Source organism: Carassius gibelio, chromosome B22 (assembly GCF_023724105.1).
Source record: "Carassius gibelio isolate Cgi1373 ecotype wild population from Czech Republic chromosome B22, carGib1.2-hapl.c, whole genome shotgun sequence".
Taxonomy (NCBI): Eukaryota; Metazoa; Chordata; class Actinopteri; order Cypriniformes; family Cyprinidae; genus Carassius; species Carassius gibelio.
This window is the reverse complement of record NC_068417.1, coordinates 25,773,720-25,798,058: the sequence shown is the minus strand read 5'-3', so window position 1 is coordinate 25,798,058 and position 24,339 is coordinate 25,773,720. Positions and strand designations below refer to the sequence as shown.

The 24,339-nt window shown below is 37.7% G+C and overlaps 1 protein-coding gene across 2 annotated transcripts in view; it reads left to right on the top strand.

Moving 5' to 3' along the window:
- Positions 1–23,289: 23,289 nt before the first annotated feature.
- si:ch211-212d10.2 (uncharacterized protein LOC557710 homolog) overlaps positions 23,290–24,339 on the top strand; it is a 29,008-nt gene continuing 27,958 nt past the window's right edge. The window contains exon 1 of one of the 2 annotated variants that reach the window (XM_052590505.1): positions 23,290–23,601. In XM_052590505.1, the coding sequence (XP_052446465.1) occupies positions 23,430–23,601 (172 nt within the window). In that variant the 5' untranslated portion in view covers positions 23,290–23,429. The remainder of the gene's footprint in view (positions 23,602–24,339) is intronic. The other variant, XM_052590506.1, reaches the window with a different exon arrangement.

Here is a 24,339-nt window from a genome sequence, read left to right as displayed (position 1 = left end):
CAACTATGTGCACACGCTCGCTATTCATCGTGGAAGCGCCGACGTTTATTAGAAAGCACCGTCAAACTTACAAACAAGTAAGCTGAAGTTTCGTTATCTTTTCATCAACTAAAACTAAACTAAAATGCTCTGACATGTAGTCGACTTAAACTTGACTAAACAAAAAGAGGACAAGGTTGACTAAATATGATAACTAAAAAGTGCATTTGACACCAAGACTAAGATTAATTAAAAAGTCTAAGACTAAGACTTAATCAAAAATGGCTAAAAAAAGGAACATTATTTAAGTCTATATATGGCACACATTTTATTGTTTTATCGTTTTGGTGGTGCATGATGAATGTCGCTATGATTTACGTTTTCGTATGTGTGTTTCCTCATAAGAAGAAGCCATTTAATTTGAACTTGTTTTCTCAAATGCTAACTTGGACTTGCGTGCATTCATTTTGGCTCTTTAACTTTAAGAAGAGATGAATTTTTGCCTAAACCCTCATCCTGTCTCAAATAACACCTGCTGTTACCGTGCTTGTAGACCGAGTTCTCACGAGATGGATATGCAACATGGGAATACGCTCCCTGCCAACAAAATTATATCTGGTATTTTGATTGCGAATAAAACAGATGAGCATTTATTTTTAAATCTAAAAGCCAATGTACGTCTGACAGAAAGCAGAAGTGTTTTGCAGTTTGCTACATACCCACAGTGTGCTGACACTAGTGAACCCTACATTCATCCAGCACACAAGACCTTTGGTGTAACACATACACCAGAGTTTGATATCCCTTTTCACTTGGTCAGACAGCCAATTAAGTGCCTTTTCAGGATTACAGAGTATTTCATGAACACTGAGTGCCCTTGACTTGTGGTTCAGGGTGACTGTAATTTGCATAAGTGCTGTGGTAAGCTGTGTAGTGGAAGTCACCAGAGCTACCACAAATAAAGCCGTTACCATTGAGAAAAAGTTATTTGGTATTGCTTCTGTTTCAAATCCTATTGCACTGCTTTAATACATTAAGCCATTATATGCACTGAAGACAAGAGATGAACAATGTATCAATACCATTTTATATAATGTGACCTAAGCTTGCTGGTCGTTATAAAATAGTCGACGAAATTGACTACGCCACCCACAAATTCTAGGACGTGGGACCCTAACAATGATCTAATCTCTTTTTTGTTTTTCTTTGAATCACACAGGTGGTTCAAATAAATGAACTAGAAGCCAGAGTACAAAAAGGGTTGCTTTATTTTCCAGAATGAGCAAAATTTTATCTTCTCTTAAGAGTAGAAGGACTTGGTAAAACCATCCATGACACCAAAGAAACCAATAAAAAAAATAAACTAATTACAACAATTAAACACCACTCTGAATTGATTTAAAGTAAACCAAATTAATTTCCAAAAGAAATAACACTCCAAACAAATCGAAATCTAACAACATTCAATAAGAGAAACCAATCATTAGACTGATATTCACATTAATTAAACAGAGAAATCATACTTTAACCCAAAAGAAAACATAAGAATGGCACTCAAAATAACACCCAAATCAACCTAGAATACTAAAATGGGAAATATACCACATGGGAGGAAGAAAAAAAACAAACCCAAAAGTCAAACCCAATCAAAAAAATATAAAGAAAATAAAAATCAAACCCAATCAAACCATTATACGTAAAACACACAAATCAAACAAGGCCTCCCAATACAGCACTATACCATTCAAATAAGACAGGCAGATCCTGCAAAATGAATGCCACAAATCAAAAAAACAAAACAACCAAATCCCAAGTTTGGTGGGGAAAAAAACGATGGCCACTTGCCAAAGAAGGTTTTGATGTCCTGTAATTAAAACCATTTAAATTTTATTACACACCACATTCTACATTTAACAATCAAGAAAATACTCACGTTGCTAATGTATTAATGCTCCTTTAAAGGATACTTAAAGTGTATAAGTCTTTAAAAACTAGCTTAATCATTACTTACGTCCAGTGGTCGTAACCAAGCGCAAAATGACAAGTGCACTCTGCTCTCACCTCGATCATTAAAACCGGAACAATCCTACAACACATTTACTATGGTGAATGCGAATCTTACTACCAAGCATCTCCTTTACGATAAACATGATTAAAACAACAGGTTTACTCACTCCGAGTTTTCGGACACAATAGGTCAAGCCGTTCCTTCAACGCGCCAGCAGAGGAAGAAACACAAACTCGCTCACCAAGCGTAGAACGAGAGCAAACGCTGTTTCCTTGACGCCCGCGAGACTTTATACGCCACCTACCCATTACGTCATCTACCTACCTAACCGCACAACATACTCATACCGGTTACATCCACCCCCTCCTTCAAAGATCACCGTCCCGGTGACAACATTTAACTCCATCATAACCAATTCTAATCCCAAGGTCTAAAAGGGACATAGAGGGAACTAACGGAGGCTGAATTTGGTGGCCTTTGATTTTCCAAGGATCGCACTGGTCTTGGTAGATTGAATACATTTGAATGCTGGCCAGCCCTCGTCCTAAGCGACCGGCGTAACAAAGGTTCCGCCCGTTCTGGCTCGGATTCTCGTTCTAAAAAATCGAGGTGGGAGCCAGGGCCCGATAAATCAAGTACCTGCTACACTGGGACTCTGGGGGATGAAGGACCCCAGTTAAACATTGGTCTGGCTCCGACTCACCCAAATCCTCCCTAACAGCTGCCACCGAACCTCCCTCCTGGGCTACATGAAAAACCACAGTCTCTTCCTCTGACATTTCCTCTTCCTCAGCTAATGGTCTCGGATGGTCGTACTCTGACAGCAATCCTACAGGGGGGGGAATATTTACTACACCCTCACTTTTATCCAAGGTTACGTACCCATCAGGGAGCTCTCGCAGATCCGAGCGATGGACATTCTTCACGTGCTTCATTGTGTCTTGTTGTCTTACCTTATACACAGTGCCTACCATATCTAAACACTCTACCACCTCATACACCTTGGAGCCCCACACATCTTGGATCTTATGCCGGCTTGGGAAATGATTCTTACACAGAACCAGCGTACCAACTGGCAAAATAGGCACAGACTCTGGATGATGATGTGCTCGCTGGGCTGCTGCCACTCCCAGCTGTTCCCTAGCCTTAACATATACAGAGGCCAGATGGTGCCGATGGCTCGCCACCCAATCCTGGGCAGTCACTGGAGTGCCTCCTTCCTCCATCCCTAGAAGACCATCCACAGGAAGTTTTGGCTTCTGGCCAAACATAAGTTCATAAGGGGAGTAACCAGTGGACTGATGGGCACATGTATTATAGGCAAAAAGTAACTGAGGTAAAGACTGCGGCCATACCCTTTTCTTTTCGATGGGCAAAGTACGCAATAAATCATGCAAAGTGCGATTAAATCTTTCGCACTGCCCATTTCCCTCAGGATGATATGCTGTAGTCCTACTCTTCTGAATCCCATAAAGGTGGCACAGTTGTTTAAGCAATTCTCCCTCGAAATTCCGCCCTTGGTCCGAATGGATGCGTTTTGGCACACCATAAACATAGAACCACCGCTCCGTCAAAATGCGAGCCACAGTACTTGCCTTTTGGTCTCGGGTTGGGTACGCTTGGGTAAATTTAGAAAACACATCAGTCACTACTAGCACGTTCTCACATCCATTACTGGCCCGCTCCAAAAGTGTAAAATCAATTGCGAGAATTTCCAAGGGCTTTGAAGCCATCAAATGCCCCATGGTTGTACGAACTTTGGGGCGTAAGGCTTTAGAGACCACACAACGCTCGCATTTGATACACCATTGCTCAACATCCTGGCGCAAATTAGGCCAAAAACATCTCTCCCTCACCAAGGTGGTTGTCCTCTCTATACCTTGATGCCCATGATGGTCATGAAGGCTCTCCAACACTTCCTCCCTTAGAACCTCAGGCAATAAAACCTGAAGCACTCTAACCTTCCCTGGAGCCAAGAAAACTTCTCTATACAAAACACCATCTACTTGTCGAATACGTTTCCATTGGCGAACAAATTCCATTACTTCCCTAGACTCCCTTGCCCTTTCATAACGAGTAGGGGCCACTCCTCTTTGCCAATATTTCAGAAATGCAGCAATATGCACATCTGCCGCCTGAAGAACTTGCATATCTGCCTTTTCACGACAGGGCAGAGCTGCTATTTCTGAAGCTTGAGTACAGGTCGAAGCAGAGCTCAAACACTGAACTAAGGAAAGTTCATGAGGCAAAGTGATACCAGAAGCAATTTCCCTAACCCTTTTAGGAGCTAGATCCACAGGAAGACGGGAGAGTGCATCCGCATTGCGATTGGCTGTCCCAGGACGATATTTCAGCTCAAAATCAAACAACGCCAGCTGTGACGCCCACCGCTGCTCTACAGCAGCCAACTTGGCGGTCTGAAGGTAACTCAAGGGGTTGTTATCTGTGAACACCACGAACTTGACACCCAGCAGATATTCCCGAAACTTCTCGGAGATGGCCCACTTAAGGGCCAAAAGCTCCAGCTTCATGGAACTATAGTTTAACATATTTCTTTCTGCAGGGCGCAAGCCCCGACTGGCATAAGCGATAGGCCTCCACTGGCCCTCCTGTTCCTGAGACAATACAGCACCAAGACCAACCTGACTAGCATCTATCTCTAACACGAATGACTTTGTGAAATCAGCATAGCCTAAAACTGGGGCCTCTACCAGTGACTTCTTCAAAGCCACAAAGGCATTCTCCGCCGCCTCTGTCCATCGTCCTTCCAAAAGGGTGTCAGTGCCTGAACCCCGCTTCTTACCCTTACCTTGGAGCTCCCCTACTAATCTATGTAGAGGTGATGCTAATTGAGCAAAACCCTCTACGAACCTTCTGTAGTATGATGCAAAACCCAAAAAGGAACGCAACTCCAAAAGGTTACTGGGTCGCTTCCAGTCAACTACAGCGCTGATTTTCTCTGGGTCAGTGGACACTCCCTGGGAGGAAATTATGTGACCAAGATACTTAACCCTTTCTTGAAAAAATTTACATTTTTGGAACTTCAATTTCAGGTTATTTTGTTGAAGACGCCCCAAAACCATCTCCAACCGTTGAAGATGTTGTTCAAAGGAACCAGAAAAGATGACTATGTCATCCAAATATAACAAAAGGGACTGGAACCGTTGATCACCAAAAATCCTTTCCATAAGCCTTTGGAAAGTACTGGGTGCATTGCACAAACCAAAAGGCATTCTGTTGTATTCAAAGAGGCCAAAAGGAGTACAGAAAGCAGTCTTCTCTTTGTCCCGTTCGATCACTGGGACTTGGTTGTACCCACTCGTCAAGTCAAGAGTAGAGAACCACTTAGCACCAGTCAGCGCATCAAGTGATTCCTCAATCCTTGGAAGTGGGTAAGCATCCTTCCGTGTTTTCGCATTGAGTTGGCGGTAATCCACGCAAAGACGGATACTCCCATCCTTCTTTTGCACTATCACAATAGGTGATGAGTAAGGACTAGAACTAGGCCGAACTACACCCTGCTCAAGCAGCTCACTAATATGAGTTTTGACTTGCTCATACTGAGAGGGGGGCAACCGGCGATAACGCTGCCGAACAGGAACATTGTCTAGCACTGGGATCTCGTGTTGGACTAGGTGAGTACACCCCAAGTCACCCCCTTCTTTGCTAAAGACAGAACTAAACCGGGTCAAAAGGCATTTAACCTGCTGAGACTGCGTAGTGGATAATGAAGGCCATGACGCCTCATTGAAATCCAAAGATAGCCCACTACCTGCCTCCATGACCTGATTACAGCTCACCATATCCTGGCTATTCACGCTCTCCCCCAACGCAGATTCCAAAGTTGACTGCAGATTGACCACATACAATTGGCCCAAAAAAGTTTTTGGCCTAAGCCATTGGTCCTTTTCTCCCAAGTTTACCACCGGAACATGAACTACGCCCTGCTCTACTGGTAATAAACACTTTGAGATGAGGATATTCGCAGGTAGTATACCATCCTCCCCCATTGGAGGCTCCAAGAATACAGAAGTAATAACACGTGCCATACCTTGACTGCGACTTATAGGAACCCATTGCAGGGAACCCGCTGGCACACGTATAGCCGATCCTGCCCTTACAACTGCCTTCCCCAAGAACCCAGACTCGGCAGTAAGAGCTAAACTTTGGCACTCCAACAGGGCCTGCTTCCACTCCTTCCCGGCTTGCTTAACTGTGGGGGAGGAAAATAAACGCTCTTCGTGTTGACAAAAAAGCTCTTGATAGCAACAATTCAAAACATTCATGCCCAAGAGACCTGGGACTGCAAGCTTTTGTTGCCGTATAAGAGGATCTAGTGGATCTCTCATAATTAGTATCCCCATTTTAGGGAGGATCCTACCCAAAACCTCGACTTCCAGCTCCAAGTAGCCACAATAGGGAATGTCCAGCCCATTTGCAGCCTTCAACCGCAACCAGCTACAAGGTTTCAAACATTCCCTAATATGCAGTGGAAATGCAGACTCAAAGAAGCTCTCTGTGACCATTGACACCATAGACCCCGTGTCCAGTAAGCAGGGAGTTTTCACCCCCCCAAAACAAACTTCCACTATAGGGCACTGCCCAATAAGTTGGACCCAATCTTCCTCAAATACCCCTTTAGAGCCAGAAGAACCCCCCTCTGGTGTCAAGCTCCCAACACCAGAGGGTGCTAGTTTTCCGGCTGCTCGGGGGTTTCCCGTACAACCGTTCGACCTTGCCCATGGGATGACGGTCCCGGACCAATTCCTACCCCCTCTCTCACATTCACGTGCATGCCTGCCAAGTCAGATCTGCAGAACCTTGCAATATGACCAGCTTTATTGCAACGCATACAGATTGGCTTGCCGTCGGCTTGGAACCGGGCAGAAACAGGCCGGGAGCCTACAGCACCCCCTACAGGATTTGATGGATTTATACTCAAGTGCTTCAAAATAGCATCCAACTGCGTCTGTTGCTTACGGAGACAATCTTTAAGCTCACCCAATTCATTAGTGGATTCAGAGGAAAATTGAGTTGACCTATACGTACCCACCACCTGAACATCTGCAGTACAAGAATGAGCTCGAGGTCTTATACTAGGAGTGCCTCCCTCATCTGCCCACCGTATAGCCTCAGCACGAACCTCTAGGAACGACATCTCAGCATTCAACCGTACCTGTCGTTTCAGCTCCCTACGAAGGGTATTATCCCGCATGTGTTCAATAAACTGGTCACGTAAGGTGTGGTCGGGGTTACAAATGCCTGTCAAGTTCTTACGTTTCATTGCCTCCATTAGAGCCATGAGGGCGTGCGAGTATTCACGAAGCGATTCTCCCTCTAGCTGGCGACGTTGAAAAAACTGCTTCTGCAAACCAACCAAAGACTGAGAACAACCATACATCTCAAGCAAGATTGTAAAGATTTTTTCAGGATCATCCCGGTCGCTAGATGGGTGAAACTTTACTTCAGCCTTCGCTTCTCCATCTAAAAGATCATAGACGAACAAAGCTTTCTCGGCCACTGGAACCGGCCGAACGATCAAAGACCTACGTACTTCTTCAACCCAGTCTTCTGCCGTCAACAAATCAACAGACCTCCTCCCAGAAAACCTGGGACACTTTCTTTCACGTGGAACATAAACATAACGTTCAGATGCCGGGATGTTAACAGATGGACGGGCACCAACATCCAGTCTAGAACTAGCAGATTGAGCCTCATCAACAACCTCCACAGACCTCCTTACAAGTTCTTGCCGAAGTTGCTGGTTATCTGTCTGCAATTGTTGTACCAATTCTGTCAAGACTTTAAGTTGTTCCTCCATAGCAATCTGTAACATACACACAAAAGCAAACCAGAAGACAACTGATGATAGATAAGGATCACCGCTCGTAACAAAATTAAATTCTCGGTCAGTTGCGACCACCGTTTCTTTCCCCACCCCACAAAATACACACTCTAGAACAATACAACCATTTGCACTCAGGCTTCTTTAATGTATGGTACCCTGCCGACTACGCCAAGTGTGACCTAAGCTTGCTGGTCGTTATAAAATAGTCGACGAAATTGACTACGCCACCCACAAATTCTAGGACGTGGGACCCTAACAATGATCTAATCTCTTTTTTGTTTTTCTTTGAATCACACAGGTGGTTCAAATAAATGAACTAGAAGCCAGAGTACAAAAAGGGTTGCTTTATTTTCCAGAATGAGCAAAATTTTATCTTCTCTTAAGAGTAGAAGGACTTGGTAAAACCATCCATGACACCAAAGAAACCAATAAAAAAAATAAACTAATTACAACAATTAAACACCACTCTGAATTGATTTAAAGTAAACCAAATTAATTTCCAAAAGAAATAACACTCCAAACAAATCGAAATCTAACAACATTCAATAAGAGAAACCAATCATTAGACTGATATTCACATTAATTAAACAGAGAAATCATACTTTAACCCAAAAGAAAACATAAGAATGGCACTCAAAATAACACCCAAATCAACCTAGAATACTAAAATGGGAAATATACCACATGGGAGGAAGAAAAAAAACAAACCCAAAAGTCAAACCCAATCAAAAAAATATAAAGAAAATAAAAATCAAACCCAATCAAACCATTATACGTAAAACACACAAATCAAACAAGGCCTCCCAATACAGCACTATACCATTCAAATAAGACAGGCAGATCCTGCAAAATGAATGCCACAAATCAAAAAAACAAAACAACCAAATCCCAAGTTTGGTGGGGAAAAAAACGATGGCCACTTGCCAAAGAAGGTTTTGATGTCCTGTAATTAAAACCATTTAAATTTTATTACACACCACATTCTACATTTAACAATCAAGAAAATACTCACGTTGCTAATGTATTAATGCTCCTTTAAAGGATACTTAAAGTGTATAAGTCTTTAAAAACTAGCTTAATCATTACTTACGTCCAGTGGTCGTAACCAAGCGCAAAATGACAAGTGCACTCTGCTCTCACCTCGATCATTAAAACCGGAACAATCCTACAACACATTTACTATGGTAAATGCGAATCTTACTACCAAGCATCTCCTTTACGATAAACATGATTAAAACAACAGGTTTACTCACTCCGAGTTTTCGGACACAATAGGTCAAGCCGTTCCTTCAACGCGCCAGCAGAGGAAGAAACACAAACTCGCTCACCAAGCGTAGAACGAGAGCAAACGCTGTTTCCTTGACGCCCGCGAGACTTTATACGCCACCTACCCATTACGTCATCTACCTACCTAACCGCACAACATACTCATACCGGTTACAATAATAAAAAAAAAAACATTTTATCTGCATTTATTGTGCATGGTCATTTCTCTATTTTTACATCTAACGCTCACTTAAAGTGCACTATTAAAAAAAATAATTTAATAACACCGTAAGTTATAATTTAGATAACATCTAAAAAATATATAATTTAATATATACAAAATTTGTCTTATATATAACAGAATTGTACAATTTATTGTGCATGGTCTAATATCCTTTAAATGTCCTTAAAAATTCACTCAGTTACAGTTAGCTATTAAAACAATGATATTTAGTAACACCTAAATAAAATGTAGATAATATATATAAATATAATTTAACATTTGTTTGAAAATATATAAGTGAAATATTACAGCAAAAATATTAATTATTAACTTATTATTTATATTTACTATTATTAATTATATATATATATATATATATATATATATATATATATATATATATATAATATATACACCAATATACACATAATTATATACACACAAAAACGCATTGATTCGCTTCAGGAGGACTTTGTTCAACAACCATCCCCCAACCCCTGGTGGTGTCTGAGACATTTTTATTATGGATGGGTGATTTTTATTTAATTTCTTTTGGACCGGAGCACAGCAACACCTGCTGAGTGCCATTAAAAAGCTTTAAACTTCAAAGAAACATTTTAATATAATTCTAATATTTAATATAAATATAACTAAATTTTTAATATAACTTTAATGTAACGTCTGAAAGACGAAAGCCACAGTCACCTAGGATGACTTGAGGGTGAGTAATTTATGGATTTTTTTTTTTTTTTTTTGTGGTGAACTAACCCTTTACGTTAGCAGAATTGCACGTCCTTCATAGAGAAGACAATCCCAGAATGCATTGCAGCTTGGAAAAAAAACCCCCAAGAGAAACTGATTTAAATAATACTTATTCATTAAATAAGAATTGAAAGGAAATTGCAAGAAAAATAGTGCAAAGTAACAAATAAATGACTATTTCATACAAGTCTTCCATCAGCTACACGTGTTGAGTGCTATTTTGTATGATGTACAGACTTCCTGCACATGTAAAGCGTTTCAAATCACTCACTTCCATTACTTATGAGACAGTAGGCAGCGAGGGAGCTCACTAGGTTGTGGAACAGAGCTATTAAGTTTATCCGGCAATCCGCCTGACAGTTCAGTCATACATACCGAACCAGAAAATAAGATTTTCTTTTTTGAATAGGTTCTTCAGCGATACCTGGGATACATTCAGTAGCTATGACAGAGATGAAGCAATATGTGGGCTGCCAAAGCACACTGGGATGATTTTTAATGTTTTGTACATTTTTATTGCTTTCCTCTGGACCATGACACACTTTCTCTTATTCACCGATCTGTCTTTCTCTCTTCCTCTCAGAGAGATAAGACATCCATCACAAACTGCGGTTGAAGGTCTGATGTTACAAAATGAGAACATCAAGTGCATTTTTATTAGCTCTGGCAAGGATCGAATGTGCAACTGTGCATGATCTCATGTCTTTAATAATGGCCCTGTAAACAGAGAACCTGCTTCATCTGGTTTTTCAAACTGGTACACCGGGTCCAAAATTAACAGTCACAAGCACCAAATGGAGTAGAAACTGGCTTTTGTGAGTTACTTGCCAATTGGCTGGTAGGAACTTTAAGGAAGTCAAACTGTAAGAATGATAGTCTGATCCTCGCTGCCCAAGTCATGTGAGCCAAAATAAGTTCTTTTACCTCACTGGAAAAATTTAATCTAGGAAGCCTATACTGTAAGTATCTTATAAGTAACCTTGTGGTTATATACAGAATATTTTTTTACATAAAAAAATAAAGAACAAATATAAATGTTGTATGTGTGTGTGTGTGTGTGTGTGTGCATATATATATAAAATAATTTATGGCAGTAAAAAAAAAATGTTGCTGGTAAATTTTCTCAATTCCAACACACTTTCATGGTGAATTCTAACTATTTTTAATTTCATGAACTTGTGGTAAATTGTTATGATTTTGTAACCTCATTGGTATTTCGTCACACGCACACAAAATGGTTGGTGGTTAGATTTTTCATTGATCACGAGATTGGATTACTAAATTCTCATGACATTGGCAGGAGTGACAAAAATGTGTTAATATTTTATTTTAAGATCTCCTTGTTACTCATGTTACATGTGACTTATCCACCCACCAAACAACACCAATAATTAATATTACTCAATACTTATTATTACACTGTAACAGGGAAACCTTAAAATAAGGTGAAACCCAAAATTTCTGTGAAATTTCACATCCATCAAATGTAAATAACGTAGAGATGTATGAAGCACAGGTCGCACAGAAGTCAATTTTAAACCAAGCATGGAAAATTAGCAAAATTCCAGATCATTTATATTCCTATTTCACCTTTAAAAAATTTACAGAAAGGTCTGCACCTTTACAAAAGTTGGAACCTGCATCTGTTCCACTGCTTGCTTCAACTGAAACTAACAAGGCTGGCATTGATCTAATCACATGGTGCCAAACTTTTTCAACTGTGAACATATAGAATGTGTTCATGACTTGCATGCAAGTCCTCACTGTGGTTTAAGACAAAGATGTGTGTTACATTCACTGGAAATGATGATGCTCAATAACAGAAACTCCTGACTTTGCCAAAATGAAGCTTTTCTAGAAAGCCCTCGAGACCATGAACAGAGATCAACGACATGTTAGAGTGGAGAGGTATAAATTATGCAGAACACTTGGATGTTCTACTCTTCCGAATTTGATCCATAAAACATATGGTGTCTGCCCGCATCAAAGAAGGCCTTCATTTTAAAAATCAATCAAATGATGACCAAAATGACATATTGCAAAACAATTCTCAGTCATAATCCCAAAGCCTATTGAATTAGCAAGACTCAAAGTCTCCAACAAGCCCCAACCTCTGCACCGAGACACACACACTAACTAAGGGAATGTAAAAAACGCAAAAAAAAAAAAAACTATCCCCTCGTCTTCCTGCAGATGTTGTTCTTCTAGAAGGTGTGGGTTGATTAGAAGCACAGAGCTAGGAGGGAGATGAGATAAGAGACAAACTGCCAAACTTTCAAGCATTGCACTTATGTTTCAACTTAATGCGATAGACATGGAGATGAAACACTCATCTCAAAACCACAAGATAAACCAGCTCAGAGTTCAAAGGCATTGTGCAACGCGCATTCATTCCTGCGACAGACATACAGCAGCCTAAAAAGAGCTCCCTTTTGAGTTCACCATCGTAATTTGTAGTTTCCCCCTTTTTGTGTAGTTTGTGAAGCATTGGATCATTATGAGCCAGACTATGGAGAAAACAGTGGAGATAGGGCCTGAATTTATTGTAGGGTTGATTGAATCACTTATCTATTAACCAGACTGACTGTGGCCATGAGCTTGTAACTGGAGGCGTGAGAGTCAAGTGTTTTATTTTTAGAAAGTCTGCAAGGAGTCGCTGGCAATTATTTGGTAATGTAAGCCGATATTTTTAGACGGTTCTTTCATCATTGTTCGGACCAGGAGGGTAATCGTTTGTCCAGATGTGGTCTGGACCAAAAAAATGTGATCGGTAAAGGATTTCTATGTATGGAGGATAAAGCTGTCGCTAGTTAAGCCAAGGCTGCTGTACAGACAGCATACAGTAACCTATGACTCAAGCCCATCAAATGACACATATCGTAATATATGTTCAAATGCTGGGAACTTGCTGGATGAGACAAGCTAATAATGTCAAAACTGCTTGGGTTAAATTCAGTTTGATAACATAATGTCGTTGGGTTGTGCAAACCCTGTCCCAAACCAGCATTTCCTTTGACTTTCATACAGGAAAGGCAGATAACAGACTAAGAGTTTCATGAACAAATCTTAAAATTATTTTAAACAAGAAAGATTTACTTGAGAAATAAAATGAAGAAAATGAGACATTAGTTATTCATTTAAAAATATAATGGTTCTTTATTGGTTTGGATGGTTCCATGAAGAACTTATAATGACCAAGGAACCTTTCCATTGCACAAAAGATTATTAATTGTGGAAAGTGGTTCTCTAGACATTTAAAATGTTCTTAACACAATAAAAAAAAAATTAAGATAAAGTAATTAATTAATAATTAACGGCTCATTTTTGTTAATTTCATTTTTGGAACCTTAATTTTAGTTCATAGTGAGTACATAGTGACCCCAAAAAACATTCAGGATTTCATGCATCATATAGCACAATATCAAGCTATATTTTGAAGGTTTATCAAAATATCAGGATCATTTTCTGGTTGTCAAACATTAGTGCAAGTTAGTTCTGATTAGTTCTATTTACCCAATATACTTTTCTCTTTTTTTCATAATGTGGACTTCAGTTTCCCACAAGTATCTTTTCATTTGAAACAAACAAAACCATATTTATAATGGAGTCTTTTACATGGGAAATCCAGGGAAAAGGTATTCTGGGTATTTGGACAGGAAGAGCAGATATTTAGGAATAAAACGCGAATGAGTGGAACAATGAAGAATGGATAATAGTATTGTTGGGGGCGGAGGGAGGGGTCAGGCGAAGCAGACAGTCTGCGTTGGTCATTAGAAGAAGGAGCGGATGGAGAAAACAGACTGAGGCCTTCAGTGGACAGTCCTCAAAAAGTCTGCTGATGGGAAGAACGCTATGTGCTTCAGTTCCTCGGCAGAGATCTCCCAATCACTTCCCTTAACCTTGTTATTGTCGTTACGATAAACGAAAACATGCTCTTATGTTTCACTTCATAATACATCAATCAAATCACACATCCTAGACTTTGGAATGCAGCGCGTGACGACGATGTGTTCTTAACAAATCACTTCATTTCAAAGCATTGACAGATAGAATACTTGGGATGATCCTTGAAAAAAATCAAATAAATGAACGACTGACTTTTCTGCCATTTTCAAGAATGATTTTCCGTTTGGACCATGACAAAGAAAAAAAGACTATTTGACTTGGAGCGGATTTTGTTCTTTAGTCTGTATTATAGGTCACTTTGGTAAGGAACTGTCTGCGAATGTAATGCTTTTAATATTGCTCTAAACTTAAAAAGAAAAGCAATGTTTAATTTTGAAAAAAGACATGGTCACATATTGTTTATGGAAGCATAATTCAGTGTAACAATGTTGAGGCTAGACATCGGTCCGACAAGCCGTCACCATATGTAAGTGCTTCTGTATTCGATTTCAGTGGGTACTTCTTATTAATAACTTTCTGTCCAGCGCACACAAACCTTTGACCAAAATAACAACTCTTGTCCCAATGGAAGGACAGTGGAGAATTCATTATTTTATACTGTACTTAAGAGACTTGTTGCCTCAGGCCTATAAAGCATTTTGCATGATCCGAAAAAGTAAGGCCTTTTACCGAGGAGAGGTATGTATTTCATTGGTGTTATTGTTATATTTTCCAAATTTTACTACGTAACTGTACCCCGTGTTGTCATTAGATGATTCATACCACAGATGTTTGGAATTTCTGCGTCTCACTGGATTTTCATTCCCATGTTGATTGGGGACAATGGTATTAGATATACACTGTGTCAACACATGACGCGCCAAAACGTCCAGAGGCTGTCTACACTGGATGCGTCAAACCAAAGTTACAGAGCGCCAGATGTTTGGAAACTTCAGATACAGAGCAGGGCATCCGATTACATTCAGCGCTTTGAGAGCAATGCAACACATCCAGTTTTAGGCTCCATCCGCATTAATCCAGATACGTTTGAAAACTGCATTTTTGTTTCAAAACAATCTTCATCATTTTGCAAATTAACATCTTTAGCAACACTGTAAGTGCACAGCACATAACATGCCGGTATAAATATAGATGCATAAATAAACATGCATCATTGTTTTCAAATGCCTTCATTTTCGCCGTTCATTCTACCAATGCAAAATATAATTTTCAAAATTTTCCACAAAAAACACGTGGAATGCATGCCAATATACATAAATATATAAAAAAATATGCACTTTCAAATTTGATGAATATGATGCTGGAATTGTAAATGTTGGTAAAGAAATTTGTGAAAAAGGTCAAAGGTTCAGCTTAAGCTAACATCATGGAATCCTTAAGAAGTCTCTATGAAGGCAACTTGAATGAAAATAGATAGAAAAAAAAATGTTAAAGTCAAAGTGTGAGGAAACGTCAGCAACCAAACAAACTTTTTCATACAGATAGTCATGTCTAAATTTAATGTACTGAATAATGAAATGACAAAATATTCTTTGCTAAAACAGGAACCAGCGTGTCTCTGGTGTGTTCACATTTTGGTTTAGTCAGCATATTATGTGGATCAACATCAGTCATTTGATCAAAAGGTTTCGAAACACTTTTTTCAAGGGGAAAATACATCATGCTCGATCTTAACTCATCAGAAACCTCAGATGCTTTCTTATCAGCATATCCTGTAATGATGATGCCGATAACTCAAAGGAAATGTGCTGGGTAGAAAACAAAAACAGTTGCGTTCAAAAAACTTTTGAGGAAGTTCGATTGTATTGGTACATTAGCATACACATATGTAAAATGTAAACATTTATTTGATTGATTAAATTTGGGATATAAATATATACTGATAAAACATATTTTATATTTATATCCATCAAAATGCACAGATACTTTCTAAAGGCCATCAATAGAGAAGGATTTTTGCAGGCAGATGGTGTAGTTACAACATCTACCAGCAGGGGTTAAAAGGAACTTGCTCACTAGTAAAACTTGACCCCTGGGGCAGAAAACTGTAAGAAAACTGTGCCTCATTCAAAAATGATGAATTGAATAAAAACATACATATGTTAATGCTATTTGGGAATTTAACAGGGTGTAACTGTCTGGAAAGCAGTTCCAATATTTTTCAGGGCATGTTATAAAAATGGTCACGGAGGCTTTGGTTTGTACCCCCAACAGAGACGAACTGCTATTCGGGTGAGAGAAACTATCTTTCATTTATCCACATCTGAGAGTCAGATGAAGCATTGGGGGGGCTGAAAAGTTGCCCAACTTTAGCATAGAAAGCCTTGTTTTGACATCTGTCTAAGGCCAGAGAAAAATGAGCTTGGCCAGACCACTGGAATCAAATGAAGAAGTAAAATAAACTTCTGAGGCTAATGTCCTGTCATTCTCAATTAAGTCCAAAGCATGTCATGTCACAATGGAAGATTATTCTGATCTGATTGACACAAGGCTGTTCGTTCGGGTTTATTTTGTGCAAGAGCCAGAACAGAGAGCAACAACACAGGCAGGTTTACTCACCGTTTAACTAGGGAAGTGTTTAGGAGTGTACCTCATTTGTGCACGGGACAAAATGGGATTATGGGATTATTAGAGCATGAAGTAGGATAGAAAAGTAATTTATTAATACCTTGGGGAAAATGTTGTTGATACAGCAGGACAAAAATACAAAATATAGTTAGAGGATAAAATAGAATTTAAAAAGTGTGCTGTTAATAATAAAAAAGCCAAATGGTTTGTGAATACATTAAAAATTTAAATAAAGTAAACTGTTTGATATAAAACTTTTAGAATTTAAATGAATAGTTATTTACTTTGTTGAAGTACTTTATTTCACTGAAACATTAATATGACATCAAAAAAGATTAATGTTATTTGGAAACCTGAATCTAACATTTTCACTAAGTTTTACATTAAAAACCTATTACTTCTTAAATTAAAAAGAAAATAAACTGTGCGATAAATCATTTAGAAATTAAATTAATACATTTTCAATTTACTGAATTACCTAACTGTGCTGAAACATTAATATGAAAACAAAATATTAGATTTTTTTATAAAGCCACATTATTACTTTTTTAAATATAGTAATAATTATATAGTTACATAAAATGAATAGATTTGTAGTATAACAATATAGAATAGTGTGCAAAAATAATTTAAAATTAAATTCAATGTAATTACTTATTATTTAATTAACAAATTAGTAAATTTTATTGAAACATTAATGAAAACATAAAATATTTGTACTTTTTTAAACTTAACCCTCATACAAGTTATTCAGAAAACTCAATGGTGTGTAAAATAAAATTACATTAGGTTAAATTAAATATACAGTGTTCAACAAATAATTTCTATTAATTAATGCTATCTGTCACATAATTCCAGATTTTATATATATATATATATATATATATATATATATATATATATATATATATATATATATATATATATATATTTGAATGGCTATCAGCAGAGAAAAGATGCTCTGTGTCATGGTGGTGTAGTTACAGTATCTGCCAGCAGAGGCTAACAGGACCAATCTTGGCAGCATTAATTAACCAACCTCTTTTTTCTAGCTTTACATATTTGTGTTGTGATTTCATTCAAGCTTTTTAAATGCTACCAACAAAGAGAGATAATTGTGCACGGGCTGATCGCCGAGATTTTCACGCATAAACCAGAATAACAATCATGAATCATGTATGCCAAGATGAAAGATTTTGGTTGAAAGCGAGGCTGGCCACCTTTGGGAATACGTACAAGGCTCGAGGGCTTGTGTGTTTATTCCTCTTTCATCTTCTGAATGTGTCCTGCTCTGATAACAGCCTCTTCCAGACAAACAAGCACTGTATCTGGATATAATTAAGTGAAGACATGATGGGACAGGGACGCACTGATCATTTCAGCAGACGCAGAGGTCAGGGGATGCCTGAGATTGAATATCCTCCACACATGCGTTCAGCATCTCCCTTAAGAACATTTATCAACATCCACACTTCCTCCTTTCTCCAGGGCCCGGTCAATATATCCCGACAACAGCCCAGCAGGCACTAGCAGCTGTGGCCCATCATTCATGCTTGATGGGGTACAAAATTTGGCACATTTTAACACCCAGAATGTACAATGTCTGGTTTGTGTGGAAACACATTCTGACATGAAAAGAAGTTTTAAAAGGCTATTTGGGACCTCACAATTCTGACGTTATTTTTCACAGTTTTTAATGTAAATCGTACAATTTTGAGTTAACATTTGAATTGCGAGATTTAAACTTAGAATTTCAAGGCAAAGGTTGCTGGAAACTCAAATTCTGATGTTATTTCTGAGTGTATATCGCACAGTTTTGAGTTAACAGTGTAACTGTGAGATGCAAACTCAGAAATATATATAAAGAAAATAATCTGAATGAAAAAATGTAAACTAAAATTATGAGACAAAAGCTTAAAATGGAGAGAAATACATTTTTGTATTGTAAACTTGCAAAAAAAAAGTTACAAAAATGGCCAACTTAGACTGTGAGATATAAACTCAAAACTGAAAAAGGGGCAAAATTTAGCAGTATAAATTTGCAGTTCTCAAAAAGTCAGTCTAAATTGTTATATACAAACTCAGAACTGCAGGAAATAAAATGAAAATTGTGTTATAAACTCAATTATGACAAACTTTCTGAGAAAATTAAAAAAAAAATACACAAAGTAGAAAAATTATGCTAATATAGATTCTAAAATATGTTTATTTAAATTTAAATTCTGTTTACTTGTGTGTTTTTTGTCCATCCATTTTATATATATTTTCAGTATTGGAAAATTGAAGATATGTTCTTCACTGTTTACAACATATATTTAGCATATTTTTGGAATGTAGTTTGGAAAGAAATGTTTCTTGCATTACGGGTTTCAAGGTTCAGTAGTCTCATGATACCGTTTATGTTAACCACAAGAGTTATCCAAAAGAAAGATGTATCGGCCTGAGGATCAGACCAACAAACCCTCGAAGTCTCTGCGAGGAACTTTGTATCCAAAACCCACTTGGCAAGAAAGGCTATTGAGAAGTGACACAAGTGTGTGTTTCAACTTCTGGACAACATACACACGTGCCCAGGTTGAACCCTAATCAGCTGGCTCTCCATGGAACAGCTTTAGTTTCTCGCAGAGCCATACACCAAGTTCAAAGTTGAGCTTTGTTTCCAATGGAGTTCCCCTTGCATCCCAGTCTTGTCTGGATGAGAAAAGTACTGGTAGAACGGGAAAATGGATATCACTATAATTCTCCAGCGCGTCAGGGATAAAGGGGACCTTAACCTTTTTAAACACCGGACAGGTGTTTTAGGGAATGATTTGGGCAGATTTCAATCAATCTTACCCGCTGGGCTGCCACACTAATTGCAGATGAGAAATTTTGGCGGGAAACAAATCATGCTGTTGACTGATTTTTTTTTTTTTGAAATGCTTTCAGCAGGTCTTACATAAATGAAAAACACATTTTTTTCAGGGATCGCAGTGTCCGCGCTGAGCTAGAAGATTAGGAGACTTTTGAGAATAAAGGTGCTGGAGGAACAACCAAATTTTGCATCATTGGCTCCTGCACAGCTTCAGTAAGTTTTGCCTGAGCTGCCGTATAGTGTCATTAGGAGCATTTTCAACAAAGCCAACTTGCCTGCGGGAAGTTACTCATGAGCTTTTCTGTGCAAAAGTCATTTTGTCTGTCTGGCATTTTTGTGTTGCTATATCATCAGCTTTAAACCATCTAAAAAACACTGTTCATTTTTAACTGCCAGACTTGTGCCTTGGCATGATGTCAGTTCTATGACACCATAATCACAGTCCTCATAAAATAATGTAATTGTAATAAAGCATGCAATGGTGAACTTTTGAAAAAGAGAAGCAGAAGTGACACAATGTTTCCAGAATCATATTACTGCTGTAAAAAAAATAAAATAAAATAAAAGATTAGGGTAAAATAGGTCACAATAGGTAGGATCAAGCATGTTAATGATATTATTTATAATTACTAATTAATTTAATAGTATTATTCATATAAGCACTAAATCAGCATATTAGAACAATTTCTGAAAAATCATGTGATACTTAAAACTGGAGTACTGATTCTGAAAATTCAGATTTGACAGACAAAAATTATTTTAAAATACATTCAAATAAAAAATATATATTTAAAATTATCGTAATATTTAACAACATTACTGTATGTTTAAACAAATAAATGCAGCTCTGGTAAGCATAAGAGACTTCTTTTGAAATCATTTAAAAAACTTTACCAAACCTTTGGCTGCCAGTGTGTAAATAGCATCACATGAAAGTGGAGGAAAGTATTAATAAACGCAGACCTTATGGCTTATGTGCATATTCAGAGCCGACCTTTATGAAGGATGATGTCATTTTTTGACTTTGAACGAGTTTGAACTTGTTTCTATTTAAATGGAAGCCAACAGGTTTATATGACTGAAATATTAAGACTGACAGTACGCTGTGCTCGGAGCATTCGTTTGACAAATGACATCATGTTGCAGTCACATTTTGAGCTTGTGCAAACCTATATTTTTTAGATATAGCTCACTGTGTAACTAAACATTATATGGGAGAATATTTCGAGCAACAGGCCAAAAAAATATTCTCTCACACAGAATTATAGTGATTGGAGTTTGGTTCTTGAAGTGGTGTGGGCACAGAATGAGTCACTTTGTGAAACTGTACCAAGCATGGAAAACTCCACTCGTACTGAGGTTGCTTGCGTGCCAGAAGGCTGGTGCAAGTCCCTGGTTTCTCTCAAACAATGGAAATTCTGGGCAACAAATAATTGTACTAAATACAATCAGAACAATCCTCATTTAATGCAGTAAACAGCATTGTTTTGAGCTTTCGCAATAGTTGACAAATGGATATGGACAGGATGTTCTTTTCAACTTTTTAGGCTAAAGATGAAATTCTCAATAAATCTTATAAAGTTAAAAGTGGCGTGTTTGTAAGAAACAAATCCATCATTGTTTGAACTTTAAACTGTTGCTTCTGGCCAAAATATGAGTCCATAAGGAAGTGAAAAGGCCATCCATGTTGTTCTATCGCATTACAATCCAACAACATTTATTGTTTAGAACCGTTTTGGATTGTTCTTGCTTAAATGATGCTTGGTCTATGTATATTTCTCTCCTGATTCAAACAAGACACCTTTTTCAATGGAGGACTCACCTGGAAGCAAGAGTTAAAAGTTATGAATGTCTTAGTGATGGATTTGTTTATTACAAACATGAAACTTTTCACAAGATATAATTGATATACTGTCATTTGGTTTACAATTATTGTTATGTTTTTATCAGCTGTTTGGCACCCATTCGCTGCAGAAGATCCACTGATGAACAAATTATATAATACTAAATTTATTCAAATCTGTTTAGATGAAAAAACAAACAAACTTATCTACATCTGAAATAGCCTCAGGTTGAGTACTTTTTTTTCAGTAAACTTTCACTTTTTAAATGATCTGTTCTTTTAATAACTGGTGACAAAATAATATAGTTAATTTGTCTTTACAATATGTACATTTGTGACCAGATTATTTTTGAAAGTAGCCATCATTTGGATAAATCCAATATAGCCTATTTAAATTGCATATATAGAGTAGAAATTGTATGCTCTTAATAAAAGAAAAAGTCAAGAAGTTATCAGGTGAATAAAATTAATGCTGTCAAACGATTAATCGCATCCAAAATAAACGTTTTTGTTTACAAAATATATGTATATGAACTGTGTGTGTGTGTGTGTGTGTGTGTGTATATGTACACATACAGTCAATATTTTCTAAATATTTACAGGATTAACATGTATACATTTATATTATTTCATATTATATATACATATATTGAACATTACATTTTAAATATATACGTGCGTTTGTTGTATTTATATATACATAATAAACATTATACACACATTTTATGTAAAGGGCTATCAAAAATATATCTTGCTCCAAAAGAAGATAATGGGCTGAAACATCTGGTCTTGGTCTGCTTTTAAAACACCCTGCACTTCTGTCATTTTTTTACTTTTGCAAATGAAAAACAAAAGACATATTTTCAGATAGACCTTTTTTGATCCGATTGCATGTTTCCAGTGTTCGGACAATTTCAGCTACCTAATTACGTATTTCTAGCCAGATAACAGATTTTTTAGTTCATCAAAACTTTGCTTGTGTAGTCCACAGTGAGATAGGAGGACAACTTTCTACTTGAAATTTCTGTTTAAAAAAGCTAAATATGAATATTTAATTTACATAATAGATTCACAGATACTTTTTTTTCCAGATTATTAAAATTACCAATTACAACATGACTCAACTGGGTTTTGAAAATCCTTAATTTGAGGAGAATGAGTATGTGAAGTGCTTTTAATGATAAATAGGCTTTGAGTGTTTGTCTAGAGCTTGGATGTAATTGACCAGAGAGCCTGTTAGTCTACATTTAATGCTCACGCTGTGCTGTGTGAAGCTGTCTTAGCACGGTTTCAGAATGGTTCGCTCATTTAAGTAGGTCTATTCACCTCACTCGCTATTAAAGTTTAGAGCAGGGAGTGAGACACTACAAAGCTTTTTGGACACTGGCCTTCCCCTTTTTCCATAGTGCACGACCAGATGTTCAGTCACCTCGCATCCAGCAAGCAACTTGTATTAACGTAAATGCAACCTGCACTTTATTAGCACGAATAAAGTCTTTATTTGGTGGAACAAAGATGCATTGTGGTTTATAGTGATGCACAATGTAGGCTACTACTTTTTTTGCATGTCTGTTTATGCTTATGAAACTAATCTGATTTTTAAAAAAAAAACTTATGCTGATTATAAATAATACAGACAAAGACGAGTGACACATATTTGATTTAAGACTAGATGATTGCGTAACACAAAGGTGGACATCCTAGCTTTGTGAAAACAGCAAGGACGCCATTGTGAAATAGCTTGATCTGTTTTTCTTCTTTTTTTTTTTGTTCTCTGCTGTAATCACTGAGGGCTTTATTCTTTGATTTTGAGTTATGTTTATTGTAATAAACCAATCATTGTTGGCCTATCCTCAATATTTTAAGTACTACCAGAACCTTGTAAGCACTTTATTTTTTATAATCAGTCTGCATGATCTCAACACACCTTTTCCTAGTTACATTGCTCAGTTCAAACGTTTAAAATCAAAAGTGATTGTCAATATTTGCATAGAAATGTCTACAAATTGTGATAAGGTCATTTTGGGGACCCCCCTTCGGCGACAAAGTGCAGTACAGCCTCCATGAAGCGACAACCCAGTGAGAGCAGCGACTGTCAGTGAGGCGAAATTGATCGCGTTTAGATAAAACAAGAAATACAGCACATTAAATGCCCTGCTTTATCCCACCTCTATGACTTCTCCAGAAGATGAGAGTGTTCCCTGGAGGCTAATAGGCCCTGTGTCGGAGCTGTCCAAGAAACAATGCCGACTGATCTATTCGTCTGAGGGACGCGACGCGGATGTTTGCCTGTTTCAGGTGAACGGGGAATTCTTCGCGATGGACGCTCGCTGCGCTCATTCGGGTATGACCACTAATTATTTCACATTTTGTTTGCTTATGTCGATTCTTAAGCGTTAAAGCGTGCTGCAAAGCTAATTTAGCTAGCAGAGAGCTACAAACAGCGACAGAAATGACACATCCTTCTTAGTTTTGCCGTTTTGCGATGTTTTGCTTCAATCTTTACGCGCCCTGTCATTATCTCCATGGTAACCGTTGTTACCGCCTAAATGTAATTTAAAATACAAAGCGGTTCTAACTGTAAAACCATTTCAATATGTGATCTACTGCAAACGTTACGGACTGTCTCATTTTTGTTTAACGATGGAGTTAATAAGGATAATAATAATGGATGATAATAATGATGATTTCCTCACAAAAATTACATTTTACTACAAGAAAAAAAAAACTATAGTGAAACTATGGTAACTAAAAATTTACCATGGTTTTACTACAATAACTATAAAACGGTGGTAACATAAATGTTAATCCGTCAATCCACAAAAACAAAAACAAAAACATGCTACAATTTTGCTATAATAAAACCATGGTTCATTTTCATAATGGTCGTCTTATCTATTGTAGTGGCGGCAAATAAGAAGTTACCACAATTTTGTAGTAGTGCTGAAAAGAAAACCGCATGCAGGTTAGGTATGTTTTGACACTGGGATGCTGGTTTATGCTGGTCCTTTCCTGGTTTATGCTGGTAATTTTTCTGGTTTATGCTGGTTCTTTGCCAGCACATGACCAGCAAAAGGACCAG